Below are 18,010 nucleotides of genomic sequence, written 5' to 3' on the forward strand. Positions count from 1 at the left end.
ATTGTGTCCCTCTACAACTAAAAAAATATTTTTAAAAAAATGACAACCTTAGACTCTTGTATGTGTTGAATATTGTTGTAGTGTTATCTAAACTGAATTATGAGGAAATGTTAATGGTACGATAAATTTTTGTTACATCCGAGGAAGCAGACAGATTGCTCTGCTGCACCATATTTTGGGGATATGAATTAGTACACACACATTTTGATAAATAGGGCAGTTGTGTCGGTTTAATACTAAAGTAGTTTTGGATAAAAAGAATACTTTCCTGGTACCAGGAGCCCTTCTATTACACTTCAAGAATATTTAAAATGAACATTGGGGGCTGGAGCTGGGGCTGGGGCTCATGTGGTAGAGTGCTCACCTAGCATGCGTGAGGCACTGGATTCGATCATCAGCACCACATAAAAAAAATAAAACAAAGGTATTGTGTCCACCTATAAATATATATAAATATATTTTTAAAAAACTAAAAAAAGAACAACATTAGGCTTTCTCAGAAACTTATTCATACAGAAGTACTTAACAATAAAAAAACACTATTAATATAGTGAAACTGTGAAGCAAAAACACATTTGGAGAAATGTTCCCTGCTTCATATTTAACTATGTAAGATTAATATTTAAGATTAAAAGTGTTATTATTTTACCAAGCTTTTTTGGGGGGAAGGAGGGGTGCATTGTAACAACAATAGTGAGATTCATTATGCCACATTTGTACATGAACATAACATAATTTGATCAGTCTTATTCCCCAGTAGCTCCCCTTTCATCCGCCTCTTCTCCTCTGATTCCCTTCCTCTACTGGTCTGCCTTCTTTTATTTTTTTTTAATTAGTACATTATAATTGCATGTAAAAGTGAGATTCATTGTGTTATGTATGTACATGAACAGAGCATAATTGATTAGATTTCATTCCCCAGTACTTCTCTATGGCCTCCCTTTCTCTCTCCATCTTGATGCCTTTCTTCTACTGGTCTTCTTTCTGTTTTCATGAGATTCCTTCCCCCCTGCCCCGTCTCCTCCTGTCTCCTTCCACAAATGAGAGAAAATTTAATAAACTGAACAAAAGTTGTATTTTCTATTACCAAATACTACCAATTTAATATTAATAAAGGTGTAATCATGTATTTACAAAGCTTTTTTTGGGGGGGAGTGGGGGATGCTGGGGATCGAACCCTGAGCCTTGTATATGCAAGGCAAGTATTCCACAACTGAGCTACATTCCCAGCCACTACAAAACATTTTTAATGAAGTTATTTGATTTTTAAGTTTTTAAGTTATTTGATTTTTCTCTCACAAGGACTTGAAATTTTCACTTGAGGATCAAAAACAGAGAAATATTCAACTAAACCTACTTTTGGAAGAACAGAGACAACTACTAAATGAATCACAGCAGAAAACAGAATCACAGAGAATGCTATATGATGCCCAATTATCAGAAGTACAGGGCCGAAACTTGGAGCTTCAAGTACTTCTTGAGTCTGAAAAAATTCGTATTCAAGAAATGAGTAGTATTCTAGATAGGGAACGGCAGTTCCATGCACAGCTACATAGCAGTGACAGTAGTGGGCAGCTTCGGTCATCATTACCCTCAGATGACCTACTTATAGAGCTACAGAAACAGCTGGAGGAAAAACACCGTCGTATAGTAGAGTTGTTAAATGAAACTGAAAAATACAAACTGGATTCTTTGCAAATGAGACAGCAAATGGAAAAAGATAGACAGGTTCACAGGAAGACGTTGCAGACAGAACAGGAGGCCAATACTGAGGGGCAGAAAAAAATGCGTGAGCTCCAGTCCAAAGTTGAAGATCTTCAGCGCCAGCTGGAGGAGAAGAGGCAACAAGTTTATAAGTTAGACCTTGAAGGAAAGCGATTGCAGGGAATTATGCTGGAATTCCAGACACAAGAACTAGAACGAGAAGAAAAACGAAGTAGACGAATTCTATATCAGAATCTTAATGAGGTAAATTGACACTTTGTTTCTTTTTAAATATATTTTAAGTTATTTGAGCAAGTTACTTGCCCCTTGAGCAAAAACTTTTGATATTGATTAAAGTATTTAAATAAAAGTGAAAATTATTCAAAATTAATTCTATAAACCTTATTTGGAATATAAATAATAATTGTGCTCCCTCTTAAGAAAGAATATGGAACGCTATATGTTTATAATTATTGTTTTGTTTTATCCAAAATCACCAGCCAACCACCTGGAGCTTAACTAATGATCGAACAAGGAATTGGGTTCTTCAACAGAAAATAGAAGGAGAGACAAAAGAATCAAATTACCCTGAAATGAATGGAGGAGAAACTGGTTATAACCATGAAATAGAAATGCTCAGACAAAAGCTTCAACTTGTGGCTTCAAAACTGCACCATCTAGCCCAGAAAGCCTCTAATAGGTTAGACTTTTCTGTCTTATCTTCAGAAATGGCATTCTTAGACAGGCTAGGTAGACTCTGTCCCTTATGAATAGGTAGCCAAGAGTAGAGAATTAAAATTTTAAAGATGATGCATATTTACATTAGGAAACATCATTCTTTAAAAATAGCCCATATGTCTGAAAATACCTTAACACTTAACCCAGGAAAAGAGAACACTTAGCCTAAGGAACAAGTGATAAGCAAAGCAGTGTGTCCCCTAATCTGTGGTGTTTGTGTTAGTAAGCATCCCTGAGGAGGTCTGTATTGACGTTGTCTTTTCTTTGAAGACTACAGTTTGAAACAGCAGATGATGAAGCTTTCATTTGGGCACAGGAAACTATTGATGAAATTACTTTACAATTACAGAAATTAACTCACCAACCAGGTGAAGAGGTAAGACTTTTAATTAAAACTCTTTGTAAAATATAAAGAGCAAAGATTTAATAGAAATTATGAATCATGGGCCTGAAGTTGTGGCTCAGTGGTAGAGAGCTTGCCTAGCATATGTAAGGCACTGGGTTCGATTCTCAGCACAGCATGTAAATGAATGAATAAAATAAACGTCCATCAACATCTTAAAAAAATATATATGAATCATTTGAAACTGGCAGTATATGCTATATAAGCATTTTGATCTTTTATTAAATTTTAAATATAACATTTGCCAAGTTACATTGGCCTCTTTTTAAGAGACCAGGCTTTTTGAAAGAGCAGTCTGAGATGTACCCTCACCACTCCATAAAACCACCTGCAGAATCCTACCAGTGTCTTCACAAGTGACTAATTTGATAAATCTCCTCACTCCCTTTCTTTCTTGACTTTGTAGAATTTGACATTTTCAGTGTCTTCCACCTTCTTGAACCCTTCTCTTTCCTTGCCTTTTATGTCAGTATTCTTTCATCTGCTTCTTTATCGGTTTCTTTCATATGTTCCTCTTCTATCATTTTTCATGTTTTTATCTATTCATATTTTTATCATTCCCATAGCCTGAGTGCTCACTAGACTTAGCAAGTGATAATATATTTTATATTGAGCACCTACTATATGCCATGTTCTATACTAAGTCCTAGGGATACAATGAACAAATTTAACAGAAATCTTACCCTCATGAAGATTATTGTCAAGTAGACAGTAGCTCCATTATAGACCTTTGACCTGGACTCCAAGTTCATTTAATGATTAACACCTTTTCTTTAAGAAGTATACCCCAGGGCTGGGATTGTGGCTCAGTAGAGGAGCACTCGCCTAGCGCTGTGCAAGGCCCTGTGTTCAATCCTCAGCACCACATAAAAATAATAAAACAAAGGTATTGTGTCCAACTACAACTAAAAAATAAATATTAAAAAAAAAGAAGAAATATACCCCATAGTGTCTTAGGAAATTCCCAGGCACATTCCAAATTGAACATCATCTTCCCTTTCTCCCTCATGCCCTAGACCCCCTTTCTGGTCATTGGCATCACCCAGTATAAAACCCAAGTCACCATGCACTGTTTTCCTTCACCCTTGACCTGTACATCTAAGCAGTCACTAAGTTCTATGTCTTCTACCTCCTTAAATATCTATCCCATTTGCCCAGGGCTGGGGATGTGGCTCAAGCAGTAACACGCTTCCCTGGCATGCACGGGGCGCTGGGTTCAATCCTCAGCACCACATAAAAATAAAATAGAGATGTTGTGTCCACTGAAAACTAAAAAAATAAATATTAAAAACTTCTCTCCCCCCCCTCCCCTTCCCCCTCCTCCTCCTCCTCCTTCTTCTTTCTCTCTCTCTCTCTCTCTCTCTCTCTCTCTCTCTCTCTCTCTCTCTCTCTCTTTGTCTCTCGAGGAGTTTGCCTAACACTTGGACATTGTGTCTACCCTAATTTACTTTACTGTGAACATGGCTACCAAAGGAACTTTGTTTGTGGCAAGCTCCTGCTGAAAGCCTTTCATGGCTCACAAAGACTCTGCATTGCCCTCATTTATGTCTGTTATTCATAAGTGAAGCAGCTTTTACTCTCTAGCCTTACCAAGCAATTTACAGCTCCCTAAAAGCAATATACTCTTGCATAAACCTTTGAGCTTTTATATGTGCCTTTTCTTCTGTTTACTAGATTTTTTTCTTGCTTGCTAAATTTCTATGATTTAACCAAGCAACAGTTTGTGAAATCTATTGCTCTCAGTGCCTCGTCACACTTTCACATATATTTGTGCTTGTGTGATCTTACATCCATTTTATTTTTTCAGCCTACCTTAGTATTACCAGGTACTTCTGGGTGTTCATTGACTGAAAGACTACTCAGACAAAATACTGAACTGACGGGATATATCAGCCAACTGACTGAAGAAAAGAATAATTTGAGGAATGTGGTCGTGAAGATGGAAGAGCAGTTGAAGCGCTGTCAACAGACAGGAACTGGTGGAGATTATGTACGTCATTTTCAGAAGTAGTGCCAAGTTACAGTTTCTGCTATCTAATTTTGGTTCTTAACCCTGAATGTAAAAGCATCAGGTCAGTTGTGTAGGAGGATCTGTGGAAATTTTTATAGGGATGACTGTAATATTAATAGCCATTATTTTGTTGAGGGAGCCGTCTCTGTACCAGACTCTGAGAAAACTGACCTGAAGTCATAATCCAATCTATGTCTATGAATCTCCAAAGACAGATACAGTATTGACTGTCAGCAGACATGTGTAGAGAAATGTTCAATGTGAATCCTCACTGTTGTCTTCATTATTTACCACTTACTGTGTTTATGACTCAAGTGGAAGATGCTTTGAAATTATATATTTCAGTTTGATAAACCACTCTGAGAATTTAAATATTTCCATTTTTTTTTAAACCTACAGAATAAATTGCTGGTTTCTATAATTACCCAGTATAAAAATAGGAAGAAACGGTAAGACAAGCATACAGTCAAATGGATGATAACATCTTTTCATGGCTTCCATAGGAAACCACTTCCCTTCTTCGTACTGGGTTATTTTTTTTCTTTTTTATCTCCATTTCTCTAGTAAGGGCTCCACATTTGGACCCCCATGTCCATCTCTTAAGTCTCTCAACATTTTTAGTAAAAGCTCTGCTAGATCTGATAAACCTTTTCTGTGGCTAGGCTTTCACCAAGGACTTTTAGGAGTAAAGCTAATATACTCAGCAAAATGACCATATACTTGGAGTGAGTAAATATTTTTTAATACCAGCTGAGATTGACTTTGAGGATGGAAACTAAGACTAGATATCCATGATAGGGATACTTTTAATATCTTTAATTCAGCTTTTTCTTCAGAGATATGTTCTTTATGTAAGTAGTTGGGCACTGTGGCACACACCTATGATGCTAGTAATTCAGAGACTGAGGCAAGAGGATTACAAGTTTGAGGCCAACCTCAGCATCTTAGACCCTGTCTCAAAACAAAATATAAAGGGCTAGGGACATGATTAAAGTGGTAGAGTGCCTCTGGGTTCAAGCCCTGGTACCACCAACAAGGGCAGGAAATTATATAATTAGGCTGTTGTCTCTTCAGTCTTCTAGGTTTTTATTCTGTGGTGATGCCAACCTTGAAGCCATTATTGCTTCTGAAAAAGAAATATGGAACAGAGAAAAATCAGCTCTTCAGAAAACCTTAAAAAAAACGGAAGCTGAAGTATATAAACTGAAAGCTGAACTGAGAAATAACACTTTACTTCAGAATCTGAACACTGATTCTGAAAATATCTCATTAAAGGTAGGTGACATCTTCCTTTTAATGATAGTCCTCCATTTTTTGCCTTTTTTCATCTCTCTGCCCTTACTCAAACAGACTAAAGAAATGTGGGTGGCGCTCAGGTTGTCTCCGGAGGCCATTCAGTGTGTTGTGATTGCAAGGTCTCTAGCATGTCACAGAAGGTTTGTGAAGAGGCATGCCTCTTCTGGGAGGACTGGTAACAGGTTAAGCTCAATCACGGTGTCAACACCCAGAGCTGGTTGTCCTTCCGCCCACAGTTTCTGTCTCAATACACAAACAGTACTGTTGTCTTTTCAATTCCTTACAAACATACTGCTACTGTCAGTGTAAGAACATTGTGCCCTAAGATGGGAAGCCCTTGGAGTAGCCTCTCTAATGTGTAGAGATTAATATTGTAGTAAAACTACCATAATCACTTAATGTAAAATCCAAAATAAAGAGAAAGAAAAGTATTGGGAATATTTATTCTGATTATGGAATAAACATAAATTTATGACTCATACAGTAACAGAATAATTGGCTTATTTAAAAAGCTAAATAGATGAGTGACCACAATAATAAAATAGCTCCATGAGACTTTAAAAATTCTCAGATGAAAAAGATAGCTCTATACATAAGAAAACACAAATGATAATAGGAAGACAAAAATATTTACAATAATATCATGAACAGGGGCTAAAAAACTCAAACTAAAATCATAACTATAATATTTACATACCATTGACTACAAAGTGGCAAAGTTATAATGGTTAAAGTTACATTAACCTTCAACTTTGCTGATGAAGCTAAAAACAGTACCTGCCATCCTACAACTGCTTTTTTTTTTTTTAAATCTAGGTAATAATCATCCCCTAGAGAACAATTTGAATGACTTCTTAATAATGACTTTATGTTCTTCCCTTCTTTAAATGTAGAGGACTTATGGTAAATACTTGAGGGCAGAAAGTTTTCGTAAAGCTCTCATTTATCAGAAGAAATACCTGCTGCAATTATTGGGCGAATTCCAAGAATGTGAGGATGCCACCATAACGCTGCTTGCCCGGATGGGGGGTCAGCCAGCCTTCACCAATCTGGAGTTCATCAGCCGCCCAAAGGGCTTAGCCAGATTTCGTTCAGCTGTCAGAGTGTCCATTGCAATTTCACGGTAAAGTTCTTGAAAGAAAATTGATTTTATTCAGAGACCCTCTAAAGGGATGTTTGTCCTGTAATTCTAGCTACACAGAAGGCTAAGGCAGGAGCATTGCAAGTTTGAGGCCAGTCTCAGCAACCTATTGAGACACTATGTCAAAATAAAAAGCAAAAAAGGGTTGGGGATATGGCTCAGTGGTAGAGCAGTTCTGGATTTAATCTCCAGTACCATAGGGAGGGAAAAAAAAGTTTGTATAGTATTTCTTTGCCATCCCTAAAATATAACTTTCTCTCTGGGTTTTCATCCTTTTAGCAGGGATTCTTTATTCTGTACTGTGTAAATATACCCTTTGGAAAGGGCCTTCTTAGGTACATGCAGCTGGTGACTCAAGCTGGCACATCCAGTCCAATTGTCATTTTTTAATTTGAATAGACCTATGAACTAGCTTATACATACATAGACATAAGAGACATCATAAAAAGGAAAAGTTTTTTTGAAAAATCACACCTTAGGCTGGCACACATCTGTCTTCCTTTCCTACTAAAATAACCTGTTTTTGTACCCAGCTCTGGAAAGCCCTGGTCTACCTCTGCATTCAGGTCCAAGGTTGGCCTTCAGGGATTCTGCTAGTGCTTTTGTCACTCTTTTCCTAGTAGTTCCAAGCTAGGAACTTTGGCATTCATTCCGTATGTGGTTGAAACTACCTTGTAGTCCTGAACCACTACTGTCCTCTAATCTAACTAGTAGATAAGATAATCAGGGGCTGGGGCTGAGGCTCAGTGGTAGGGTGCTTGGCTAGCATGTGTGAGGCACTGGGTTTGATCCCCAGCACCACATAAAAATAAAGGTTTGTGTCCATCTACAACTAAAAAAATAAAATAAATTTTTAAAAGATCACTCAGACACTTAGGCTTCTCCATGTGTACCCTCCTTTTTATTTCTCTGAAACTCAGCAGAGTCCCAAAGGAATTTTGTTTCTTAAAGTAGTTCTTGTCAGGTCACATTTGATGCTTCTTCAAAGGATTTTGCTTTTTTTTTTTTTTTTTCTTCTGAAAAATATGAGTTTTGCTTTTGTTTCTGTGTTTTTAAACTGGAAACTTGAGTTTCCTTAGTTCCAAATGTCAGTTCACAAATGAGAAAAAGAGGACAAGGAGGGGTTATAAACCCAGTAGGCACAATTAGCCTGGTCTCTCTATTGCACCCATGCTGGCTCTCTAAAAGCAGCTCAGGTCTAACCTGTTTGTCTTCCACCGTGCCTGCCTCTTCTCCTTATTGTAGTCTCACACTCCAGTTTCTCCTTTCCCACTTCTCATTCCCAACATCACCTTGTGTCTGGCAAACAAAGGATAAGCACTGGCAGATACATTGATGAAAAAGATGTAATACCTGCCTAAAATCCAAAGACAGCTCACTTTCTGTTGGGGAAGGGCCATATGCACAGAACTTAGGAGACACTCATGTGAAGTCTCAGGAGTTAGCCAGTCATTTTGATTAGAGGAATTTGGGGAGACTTATATTTTGACTCTCTTAAAATTGAGTCTTGAAACAGACTGGTTCCACAGCGTGCTCTCACCTTCAGAATTATGATCCTGACAGAGCCCTGGCACTCCAGAAAGCTCTCTAAGCCAAGATGGGCCATGCAGCAAACCTAATGCAGCTATATGATGACATTAATGCCCCCATTCATTTAAAGCCAGCATTGTTTTTTGTTCCTGGTCACATGGCCTCACTCATCCTCCAGCTCCCTCTTATGGGTCCTTCTATTCTTTTTTCCTCTCATCTGCCTTTCATCCACTATTCTGTTTCCTGCGGCTACTTTCTTTCTGTGTAGTTTTGCCCTCCATCTCTTCCTGTCTCATTAATCCGTAAAGCTAGAACCTGATTCTGGTAACACCAAAGACCTCTGCTTCCCCTTGGAAATGAAGTGAGGGGAGCTTACAACTGTGTTCTTCTGTTCCAGTTAATTTTGCCATCAACCCAGGCACATGTACATAGTTTTGGATTAGGAAATTGTGATTATGTTGAAATCTTATCTGTGTTCATATTTAAATAATTTTTGTAGAAGGTGTATTTTATGCTGTGATGTCTTATCTTGGAATCTTTTTTTTAGAATGAAAATTTTGGTTCAACGGTGGCAGCAAGTCACAGGTTCTGGTTCCACCAATGTCAACAGGGATGGCTTTGAACTGAATCCAGGTAAAGTCAAAATAGCATTTTTCTACATTTACAGCCCTCTAAAATTACTGAAAATGTAATATCTTCCAAATAGCAAATTCTGGAGCCAGTGTTTTCCAAAGATAAAGGAGCTTATAACTAACAAGGTTAGGGACTTCATTGTTTTAAAGAGAGTAAGAATTGCTGATTTTTATGGAGCACTGGTCTACACTAAGCCCTGCTTTTTTCATATATTCTGCCAATTTGATGTAATCACAATTACTATTATTCTCACTTTACAGATGAAAAATTTAGCACTGGAAAACACATGGTATTTGTCCCAGATTACCCAGTAGGGGCACTTAAGGCTCTGGGTTCAAGAGAGAATAGCTATTAGTCATGTAAAACGGTTATGGTTTGAAGTTTTCATGATCTAATAATACTCAAATCATTTGAGTTTACTACTACATTGTATAAAAATAAGAACAGTTAAAATTCCTTCTCTCTACACCTAGAATGAAGTAGAAAGAACATTAGGGCTTGAACATTTGGGATATAAGGATGAGGTCAAAAGCAGGAGAGCACAGAGTACAGAGAATCTACCTGGAGATATTCTACCAACAGCTTAGCAGCAGAGAAAAGGGAAATTTCCATGAAAGTATTTTGAAATATAAATGCTTGCACTGAGAAATTTTTATCTGTGTCATACCAAAAATTAGCAAATCTTGATTGCAATTTTTTTCCTATAAAAGGAGAGTGGAGTCATAAAGGATCTGGTTACATTAGTCTAATTTTTCTTATCCACATTATCTTTTCCCCCAAATGATAACACATTCAGAAACCCTAAGATTGAGGTCTTTTAAGTAAGACAGCATGGTATAATACACTATATTCACATGGTATAATACTGTTTTGTAGAAATGTTCAAGGGCTTGGTTTTTAGTTTTTGTTGTGTTTTGCTTTGTTTCTTAACATCTTGCATTACATTAAGGTGCTGAAAAGACTGACCCATTTTATCATTCTTCTGGTGAACTAGAGCTAGATGGAGAACCAAGACATACAACATACCGCTCAAGATCAGATCTGGATTCTCCTAGGTGCCTTTTACCGTTTCAAAATAGGTAAGAATTAAATGTATTAATATTTAACAGAGAAAGATGGACACTGATAGGACTCTGGCAGTTGGACATGTTTAGTTGTAATTTGTTTAACCTATGGCCCAGAATCAAAGCTAGTTTTTAAATTTGTAAATGGTTTCTAAGGTTAAAGGAAACAGAGCTGATCAAATGTTGCTTACTATATGCAAGAGTTAGACACTGGAAAAAGTGTTGATTAAAATTGATAAGTCCCTGGCCGTTAGAGAAAATGTTAGTCTGCATGACAGATGCATTTTTACATATCCAACACTTACTGACAAACTGACAGGTTTTATACTTGGCATTTTCATGAAGCCCTAGCTTCTTTGAATTTATTGAAGACCAATTTCTTTCCCATCCCAAACTTAGAAGCATGGGGCATATAGATCATATAATATGTACGTGGCCTGCCTTTCGGGGGTGGGGGAGGAGGCAGGTGTGTAATGTGATTGCATTGTTTCTGGGTAATTTGGTTCATGTACATTGCTTTTAATCCTTAGGTCCCCAGGCACCCTAGCTGATTTAAATCCTGGTTCCACAGCGTGCTCTCACCTTCAGAATTATGATCCTGATAGAGCCCTGGCAGATTATATCACTCGGCTAGAGGCACTACAAAGAAGACTTGGAACTGTACAGACAGGTGCTTAAGTTTAACCACTTATTGGTAGTGCCATAGTGCTAGACCCACAGCTCTCCTCATTTTGAAACTCCTTAACCCTCATTGTTTAGAATAAAATCTACTTCACTTACCAAGTTAGCTAAAGCTTAAACTGTGTAACCAGCAGCACAACTAACTTTAGAGTATTCAAGACATGATTTATCACCTCAAATCCTGCCCACCCCCAAATAATTCCCCTACTATCTCTTCATTCAGTAGATTGCTCATAGAAAACACATGATTGAAGACTAATGTGGGAAGGTGCTCTGAGGTAATGCATGGTAGAAAGTGGTGAGGCCTACAGATACTGGTGAGGAAGAGGATTGAGCACTTAGTACAGCCATTATCCCTACTACTGCATGGTGCTTTTAAGAGTGATCCAAAAAAAATCCTAACAATGATCTTTTACTTTTCTTTCCTCAAAAATATCAATATCATACTTGATAACAGAAGTGGATTCTCTATTCATTATGAGAAAACTTCTTTTCCCTGTCTTCCTTTAGTTCACTTCTGATCCAAAGATTCTGAATCATTTTAGTTTAACTGATTGTATTCAGTCTACTTTTACAGTTTTTTTTTTTTAACTTTTATTAATGATTCTCTTTTCCTACTAGTCCCACAAACTGGACTAATATCAGATTATTTTGAGTTAGTAGTTATCTCTTCATTCATTCAAAAAATTCACTGTTTAACACAAGCAACTTGTAGTACTAGGAAACTCTCATTATTATAGTTGAAGTCTGTTTGTTGGTTAAAGGTTTGTTTTGTTTTAAGCATCCAAATTTCACATGACCCAGAATCTGAAGACCAAAATATTTTTTAGGATATACTAAAAATATATAGAACTTAACCTTTAGAACATTTTATATTAGCATGAGTCTCGCTTTCTTGCTTTAGAACCACTCTTCATGACTTGTAAATATAGTTGAAATCTCTTTAAAAATCAGTTGAACTATGAATAAGACGTTTAAGGAACAAAGGGCATTTTTTCTGATGGAGAGTTAAGAGTAATCTTTTTGATATCTATACCAGCTAATTTATGTAGAACAATCTAATTTAAAATCATGCAAAATGTCTTGTTTTTCTCTTACAGGTTCAACTACTACATTTCATAGTGGTATGAGAAGATAATACTTTAAAAACATCAAAAGTTGAAGTGATTTTAAACAAATTCTCTTTTGTAAATCGAAGATTCTTTTGTGCTTTTATATTGTGAATATTTAATGGGACCAAAACAAACACAGCTTATGATTGTATCAGATCTCTTGCACATGAAAACAAACTGGAATTTGTACATACAAGCATTGTGTATGTATTCATGCACAGTAATCACTAAATTACATGTATATTTGCGGAATGTTAATTTAAATGATTAAATTATAAACCTTGTGTATTTATCAAATGGGTGAAAAGATTAAACTTTTGCCGATATGATACTGCTGAATGTGTAGCTTGCGGTGTCCTGCACTTTTCATTTAAGGCTACTGAAATTACATGTTTCTGCCTAATATATTTGCTACTGGTGATGAAGACAGAAGATATCACTTGTACACACCTATTTTTGTATAATGGTAGAAGTTTTGAATTTTATGGGGTATTTTGTCAAAGCACTGAAAATAAAAATGACTTCACCATTTTCACCACACTGTATTTGAAACTTCTTCATTTTTAACTGAGCCATATAGTTCCTGGTGCATATCCTCATAAATTACTTATCTTAAATATGCAAGACCTTAGGATTCAAACAGAAAGTTGTCCTCATATAATTGGATATTAGGGTTTTTTATGAAGGTTTTCCCTCTGCCTTTCCATCAACTTATATCTAAGTATAATATTTCTTAAAAACCATATTTATTCAATTACATTTGGTGTTACATGTATCTAATGGTATGTCTTTACAATCTGTGGTCCACTATGACACAAAAATCATTTAGCTCAAATAATCTAAATTTATTAATTAGATTTCAGCAGAATCAAACAGAATTCCTGCTGTCCAACACAATTCAGACTGGGAAGCTGTCACGGATGTTGTTTCTTTATCTAGAGTGTTCCCCAATAACATGGCAACTCACTAAAACAGCAATTGTATTTGTTGCTGATGTCTGGAGGATTTTGATGTCCTATGATTTAGATCAACACAAATAAGCATGGTAACGAATTATACATTCTTGGAAGTTTCAATATTAGCAGCTGGGCTTCAGTATGAGGATTTCTAAACCTAGCAAAAGTATCCTAAAACAGCTAGTGGAAGGGGGAGAGTTGTGGGTAAGAACCAGAAGCTAATATGATTGCCATTCAGGAATATTTTGTTGTAGACACATGACAAAAGCAGATGGATATAAGGGGAGGGAGGGGGAAAGAGAGGAGGGAGCAAGAGGGATAGGAATGATGGTGGAATGAGTTAGACATCATTACCCTAAGTACATATATAAGACATGAATGGTATGAAAATACTTTGTGTATAACCAGTGTCTTGAAAAATTGTGTTCTACATGCATAATATAAAATGAATTACATTCTGCCATCATGTATAACAAATCAGAATAAATGTTAAAAAATTTAAAAAAGAGCAGATGGACAAGTACTTAGCAACAGCAGTTCTCTCCAACTGTTGACCATTAAGCCTCCTTATATTAGGCCACTGCAGTCACACTACTCATGATTCTCAATAGTCTGTAGTTTAAAAACTAAATCTGTAGTGCTCCCCTAGCATACACAAGGCCCTAGTTTCAAGCCATAACACCATAAAGCAAAACTGAAATCAAACTTCACTAACAGAGCAGCTTTGTCTAGGGTTCTTAACTTTTTTCAAGTTGTCAATGGACCTTTATTTTACATATTTATATGTGGTGCTAAGAATCAAACCCAGTGCCTCACACATGCTAGGCAAGTGCTCTACCACTGAGCTCTACCCTGACCCACCAACTCATGCTTATCACGTAGTTAATCCCAGCTCCTGACCACTGACAGGAGCACTGACATGGATCTCTTTAGCCGTCTGCGGAAGCTATCCTGATTTTCAGAATGCTTTTAAAGACAATATAGATATATATACATATGATTCCAAAGAAAACCAATTATACACAGATAATTACTAAACTTTTCAAGTTGTGATATATTTTTACATATTAGAACATTAAAGTGTACTATAAGCCACCTGTAATCCCAGCTGCCCAGATCCACCCACTCCAACCTACCCGGGATCCCTGCTCTCAGTGGTCCTGATTCACTCCTCCACAAGCAGGTCAGACACCACCAAAGTCTAGCCTTTGGTGCAGGACTTCCCCTTCCAACCAGCAGACTACCACAGGAGGTCAAGCCCAGCGGCCCAGACCCACCCATTCCAACTTAAGCAGGACCCAGATCCAGGATGTAGTAGCATTTATTGAGGGACACCAGCAGGGTCTGGAAGCCCAACATCAAGGTGAGGTGAAGACATTCTGCACAGGTACCACAAAAATATAGGAAAGAAACTGTAACATCTCGGATCCACACTTCAAGAAAGGCAGACACATAGACAACATAAAAAAAAACAAGGGAGGAAAGGGCCCCCAAACAAACCAGGACACTGTATTATCAGAACCCATAATATCAGTGAAGTTGATGAAATGTCAGAGAAGCAGTTCAGAGATTCATAATTAAAATAATCTTGGGCTGGGGATGTGGCTCAAGCGGTAGCGCGCTCGCCTGGCATGTGTGCAGCCCGGATTTGATCCTCAGCACCACATACAAAGAAAGATGTTGTGTCTGCCGAAAAATAAAAAATAAATATTAAAATTCTCTCTCTCTCTCTCTCTCTCTCTCTCTCTCTCTCAAAAAATAAATAAATAAATAAATAAAATAATCTTTGAATTAAAGAATGACCTAAATGAGCAAATACAAGCAAAAATTGATCCTTCCAACAATGAGATAAGAGCAAATACAAGTAGCAAAAGATTACTCCGAGAGAGAGAGAGAGAGAGAGAGAGAGAGAGACTCTGGGGAAAAAAAACAACAACAGAAATCCTTCAAATGAAGGATACAATAAATCAAAAAACTCAATTGAAAGCATAACCAACAGACTAGATCACTTGGAATAAACATCAGATAATGAAGACAAAGTATACAATCTGGAAAATAAAATTGATCACAGTGAAGAAAGTTAGAAACCATGAATAGAATATCTAAGAATTATGGGACAGCATCAAAAGACCAAATCTAAGAGTCATTGGGATAAAGGAAGGCACAGAGTTTCAAGCCAAAGGAATGCACAATCTCTACAATGAGATAATATCAGAAAATTTCCCAATCATGAAGAACAAATTGGAAAACCAAATAGAAGAGGTTACAGGACACCAAATGTACAAAATTACAACTGTTCTACACCAAGGCATATTATAATAAAAATGCCTAGCATACAGAATAAGGATAGAATCTTAAAAGCTGCAAGAGAGGGGAATCAGATCACAGATAGGGGGAGACCAACCCATATCTCAGATTTTTCAACCCAGACCCCCAAAGCCAGGAGATTGTACAACATATACCAAGCTCTGAAAGAAAATGGATGCCAACCAAGAATCTTATATCCAGCAACCTAAGCTTTAGATTTGATGATAAAATAAAAACCTTCCGTGATACACAAAAGTTAAAAGAATTTACAACTAGAAAACCTGCACTACAGAACATCCTCAGCAAAATATTCCAAGAAGAGGAAATTAAAAACAATGATGAAAATTAGCAGAGGGAGGGATTACAGTAAAGGAAAATCTAATCAGAGGAGAAACCTCAAGTCACATTAAATACCAAAAATAAACAAAAATGGCTGGGAATACAAATCATGTCTCAATAATAACCCTGAATGTTACTGGCCTAAACTCAACAATCAAAAGACATAGACTGGCAGATTGGATAAAAAAAAAAAAAAGACCCAACAATATGCTCTTGTGTCCAAGAGCCTTGTCTCAGAAAAAGACTGAAGGTGAAGGGTTGGGAAAATCATACCACTCACATGGACTGCAGAAACAAGAAGGGGTTTCCATCCTTATATCAAATAAAGTAGACTTCAAGCTAAAGTCAATCAAAAGGAATAAAGAAGGACACTATATACTGTTAAAGAAAACCATACACCAACAAGACTTAACAATTATAAATATATATGCCTCAAACAATGGAGACTCTACATTCATAAAACAAACTCTTCTCAAGTTCAAGAGTCAAATAGACCACAATGCAATAATTTTGTGTGACTTTAACATACCTCTTTCATCACTAGATAGATCTTCCAAAAAAAAGCTGAACAAAGAAACTACAGAACTCAATAATACAATCAATAATTTAGACTTAACTCACATATATAGAATATTCCAACCTTCAATGAGAGAATATACTTTCTTCTCAGCAGCAGGTGGATTCCTTCTCTAAAATAGACCATATACTATGCCATAAAGCAACTCTTAGCAAATATAAAAAAAAAATAGAGATACTACTCTGCATTAGATCATAATGGAATGAAATTAGAAATCAATGATAAAATAAGAAATAAAATCCACTCCAACACCTGGAAACTAAATAATATGCTACTGAATGAACAATGGGTTACAGAAGACATCAAGTAGGAGATTAAACGAATTTTAGAGGTTAATGAGAACACAAATACAACATATCAAAATCTCTTCGACACTAAGAAACCAGTTCTAATGGGAAAGTTCATTGCATGGAGTTCATTAAAAGAAGAAAAAGTCAACAAATAAATGACTTAACACTACATCTCAAAGCCCTAGAAAAAGAACAAATCAACACCAAAAGCAGCAGAAGACATGAAATAATTAAAAGCAGAGATGAAATCAAAGAAACTGAAACAAAAAACAATTGAACAAAACAACATGCTAACCAAGAGAGAGAAAACTCAAATCACTAACATACATGATGAAAAAGGAAATATCACAACAGACACTACAAAAATACAGAGGATAATTAGAAATTATTTTGAAAAGTTGTACTCCCATACAATAGAAAACATCGGAGGCATCTACAAATTTCTAGAGTGATAAAATTTGCCCAAATTGAATCAGGATGATATACACAATTTAAACAGATCAACTTCAAGTGATGAAATAGCAGATGCCCTCAAAAGTCTACCAAGGAAGAAAAGCCCAGAACCGGATGGATTCAAAACTGAGTTCTACAAGACCTTTAAAGAAGAACTAATACCAATACTCTTCAATTTATTTCAAGAAATAGAAAAAGAAGCAACACTTCCAAACTCATTCTGAGGCCAATATCACTCTGATTCCAAAACCAGGCAAAGACACATCAAAGAAAGCTAACTACAGACTAATATCTCTAATGAATATAAATGCAAAAATTCTCAATAAAATTCTGGCAATTCCAATACAAAAACCTATCAAAAAGATCGTGCATCATGATCAAGTGGGATTCACCCAGGGATGCAAGGTTGGTTCAACATACGGAAATCAATCAATGTAATTCATCACTGTTGAGAGCCACAGCCGAAGGGGCCCCAGCAAACTTCCAGCTGCCAGCAAACTTCCAGCTGCCGGCTGATGATTGGCTCACAGCGGCCCCAGCAACATCTAGCTGATTGGCTCCTCTGCGGTGATGCTCATTGGGCTGTTTCCCTGCCCTTTCAGACCACGGAGCTGCTCATTGGGGGACTTTTTTGGCTCCGCCCACGTGACCCAGCCAATCGGCCTCAAGAGCAGGAGGATTGTGGGAGGTGGAGAGAGGCTTGTTGGAGAGAGAGGCTTGTGGGAAGACGGTGGTGGCAGTTGGGGCTCTGAGGGTTTTTCCTGAGAGGCTGTTT

The 18,010-nt window shown here is 36.9% G+C and overlaps 1 protein-coding gene across 10 annotated transcripts in view; it reads left to right on the forward strand.

The window, feature by feature from the left end:
• Positions 1-12,853, forward strand: part of Akap9 (A-kinase anchoring protein 9) — a 138,348-nt gene extending 125,495 nt beyond the window's left edge. For 9 of the 10 annotated variants that reach the window (XM_071612189.1, XM_071612217.1, XM_071612225.1 and 6 more), the window contains 10 exons: positions 1,303-1,968; positions 2,205-2,404; positions 2,713-2,818; positions 4,653-4,835; positions 5,931-6,131; positions 7,046-7,275; positions 9,371-9,456; positions 10,406-10,535; positions 11,051-11,190; positions 12,302-12,853. In XM_071612189.1, coding sequence (XP_071468290.1) covers positions 1,303-1,968; positions 2,205-2,404; positions 2,713-2,818; positions 4,653-4,835; positions 5,931-6,131; positions 7,046-7,275; positions 9,371-9,456; positions 10,406-10,535; positions 11,051-11,190; positions 12,302-12,339 — 1,980 coding nt within the window. In that variant the 3' untranslated portion in view covers positions 12,340-12,853. The remainder of the gene's footprint in view (positions 1-1,302; positions 1,969-2,204; positions 2,405-2,712; positions 2,819-4,652; positions 4,836-5,930; positions 6,132-7,045; positions 7,276-9,370; positions 9,457-10,405; positions 10,536-11,050; positions 11,191-12,301) is intronic. The other variant, XM_071612191.1, reaches the window with a different exon arrangement.
• The last annotated feature ends 5,157 nt before the right edge of the window (positions 12,854-18,010 follow it).

Source organism: Marmota flaviventris, chromosome 1 (genome assembly GCF_047511675.1).
Source record: "Marmota flaviventris isolate mMarFla1 chromosome 1, mMarFla1.hap1, whole genome shotgun sequence".
In the NCBI taxonomy this organism is placed as follows: Eukaryota; Metazoa; Chordata; class Mammalia; order Rodentia; family Sciuridae; genus Marmota; species Marmota flaviventris.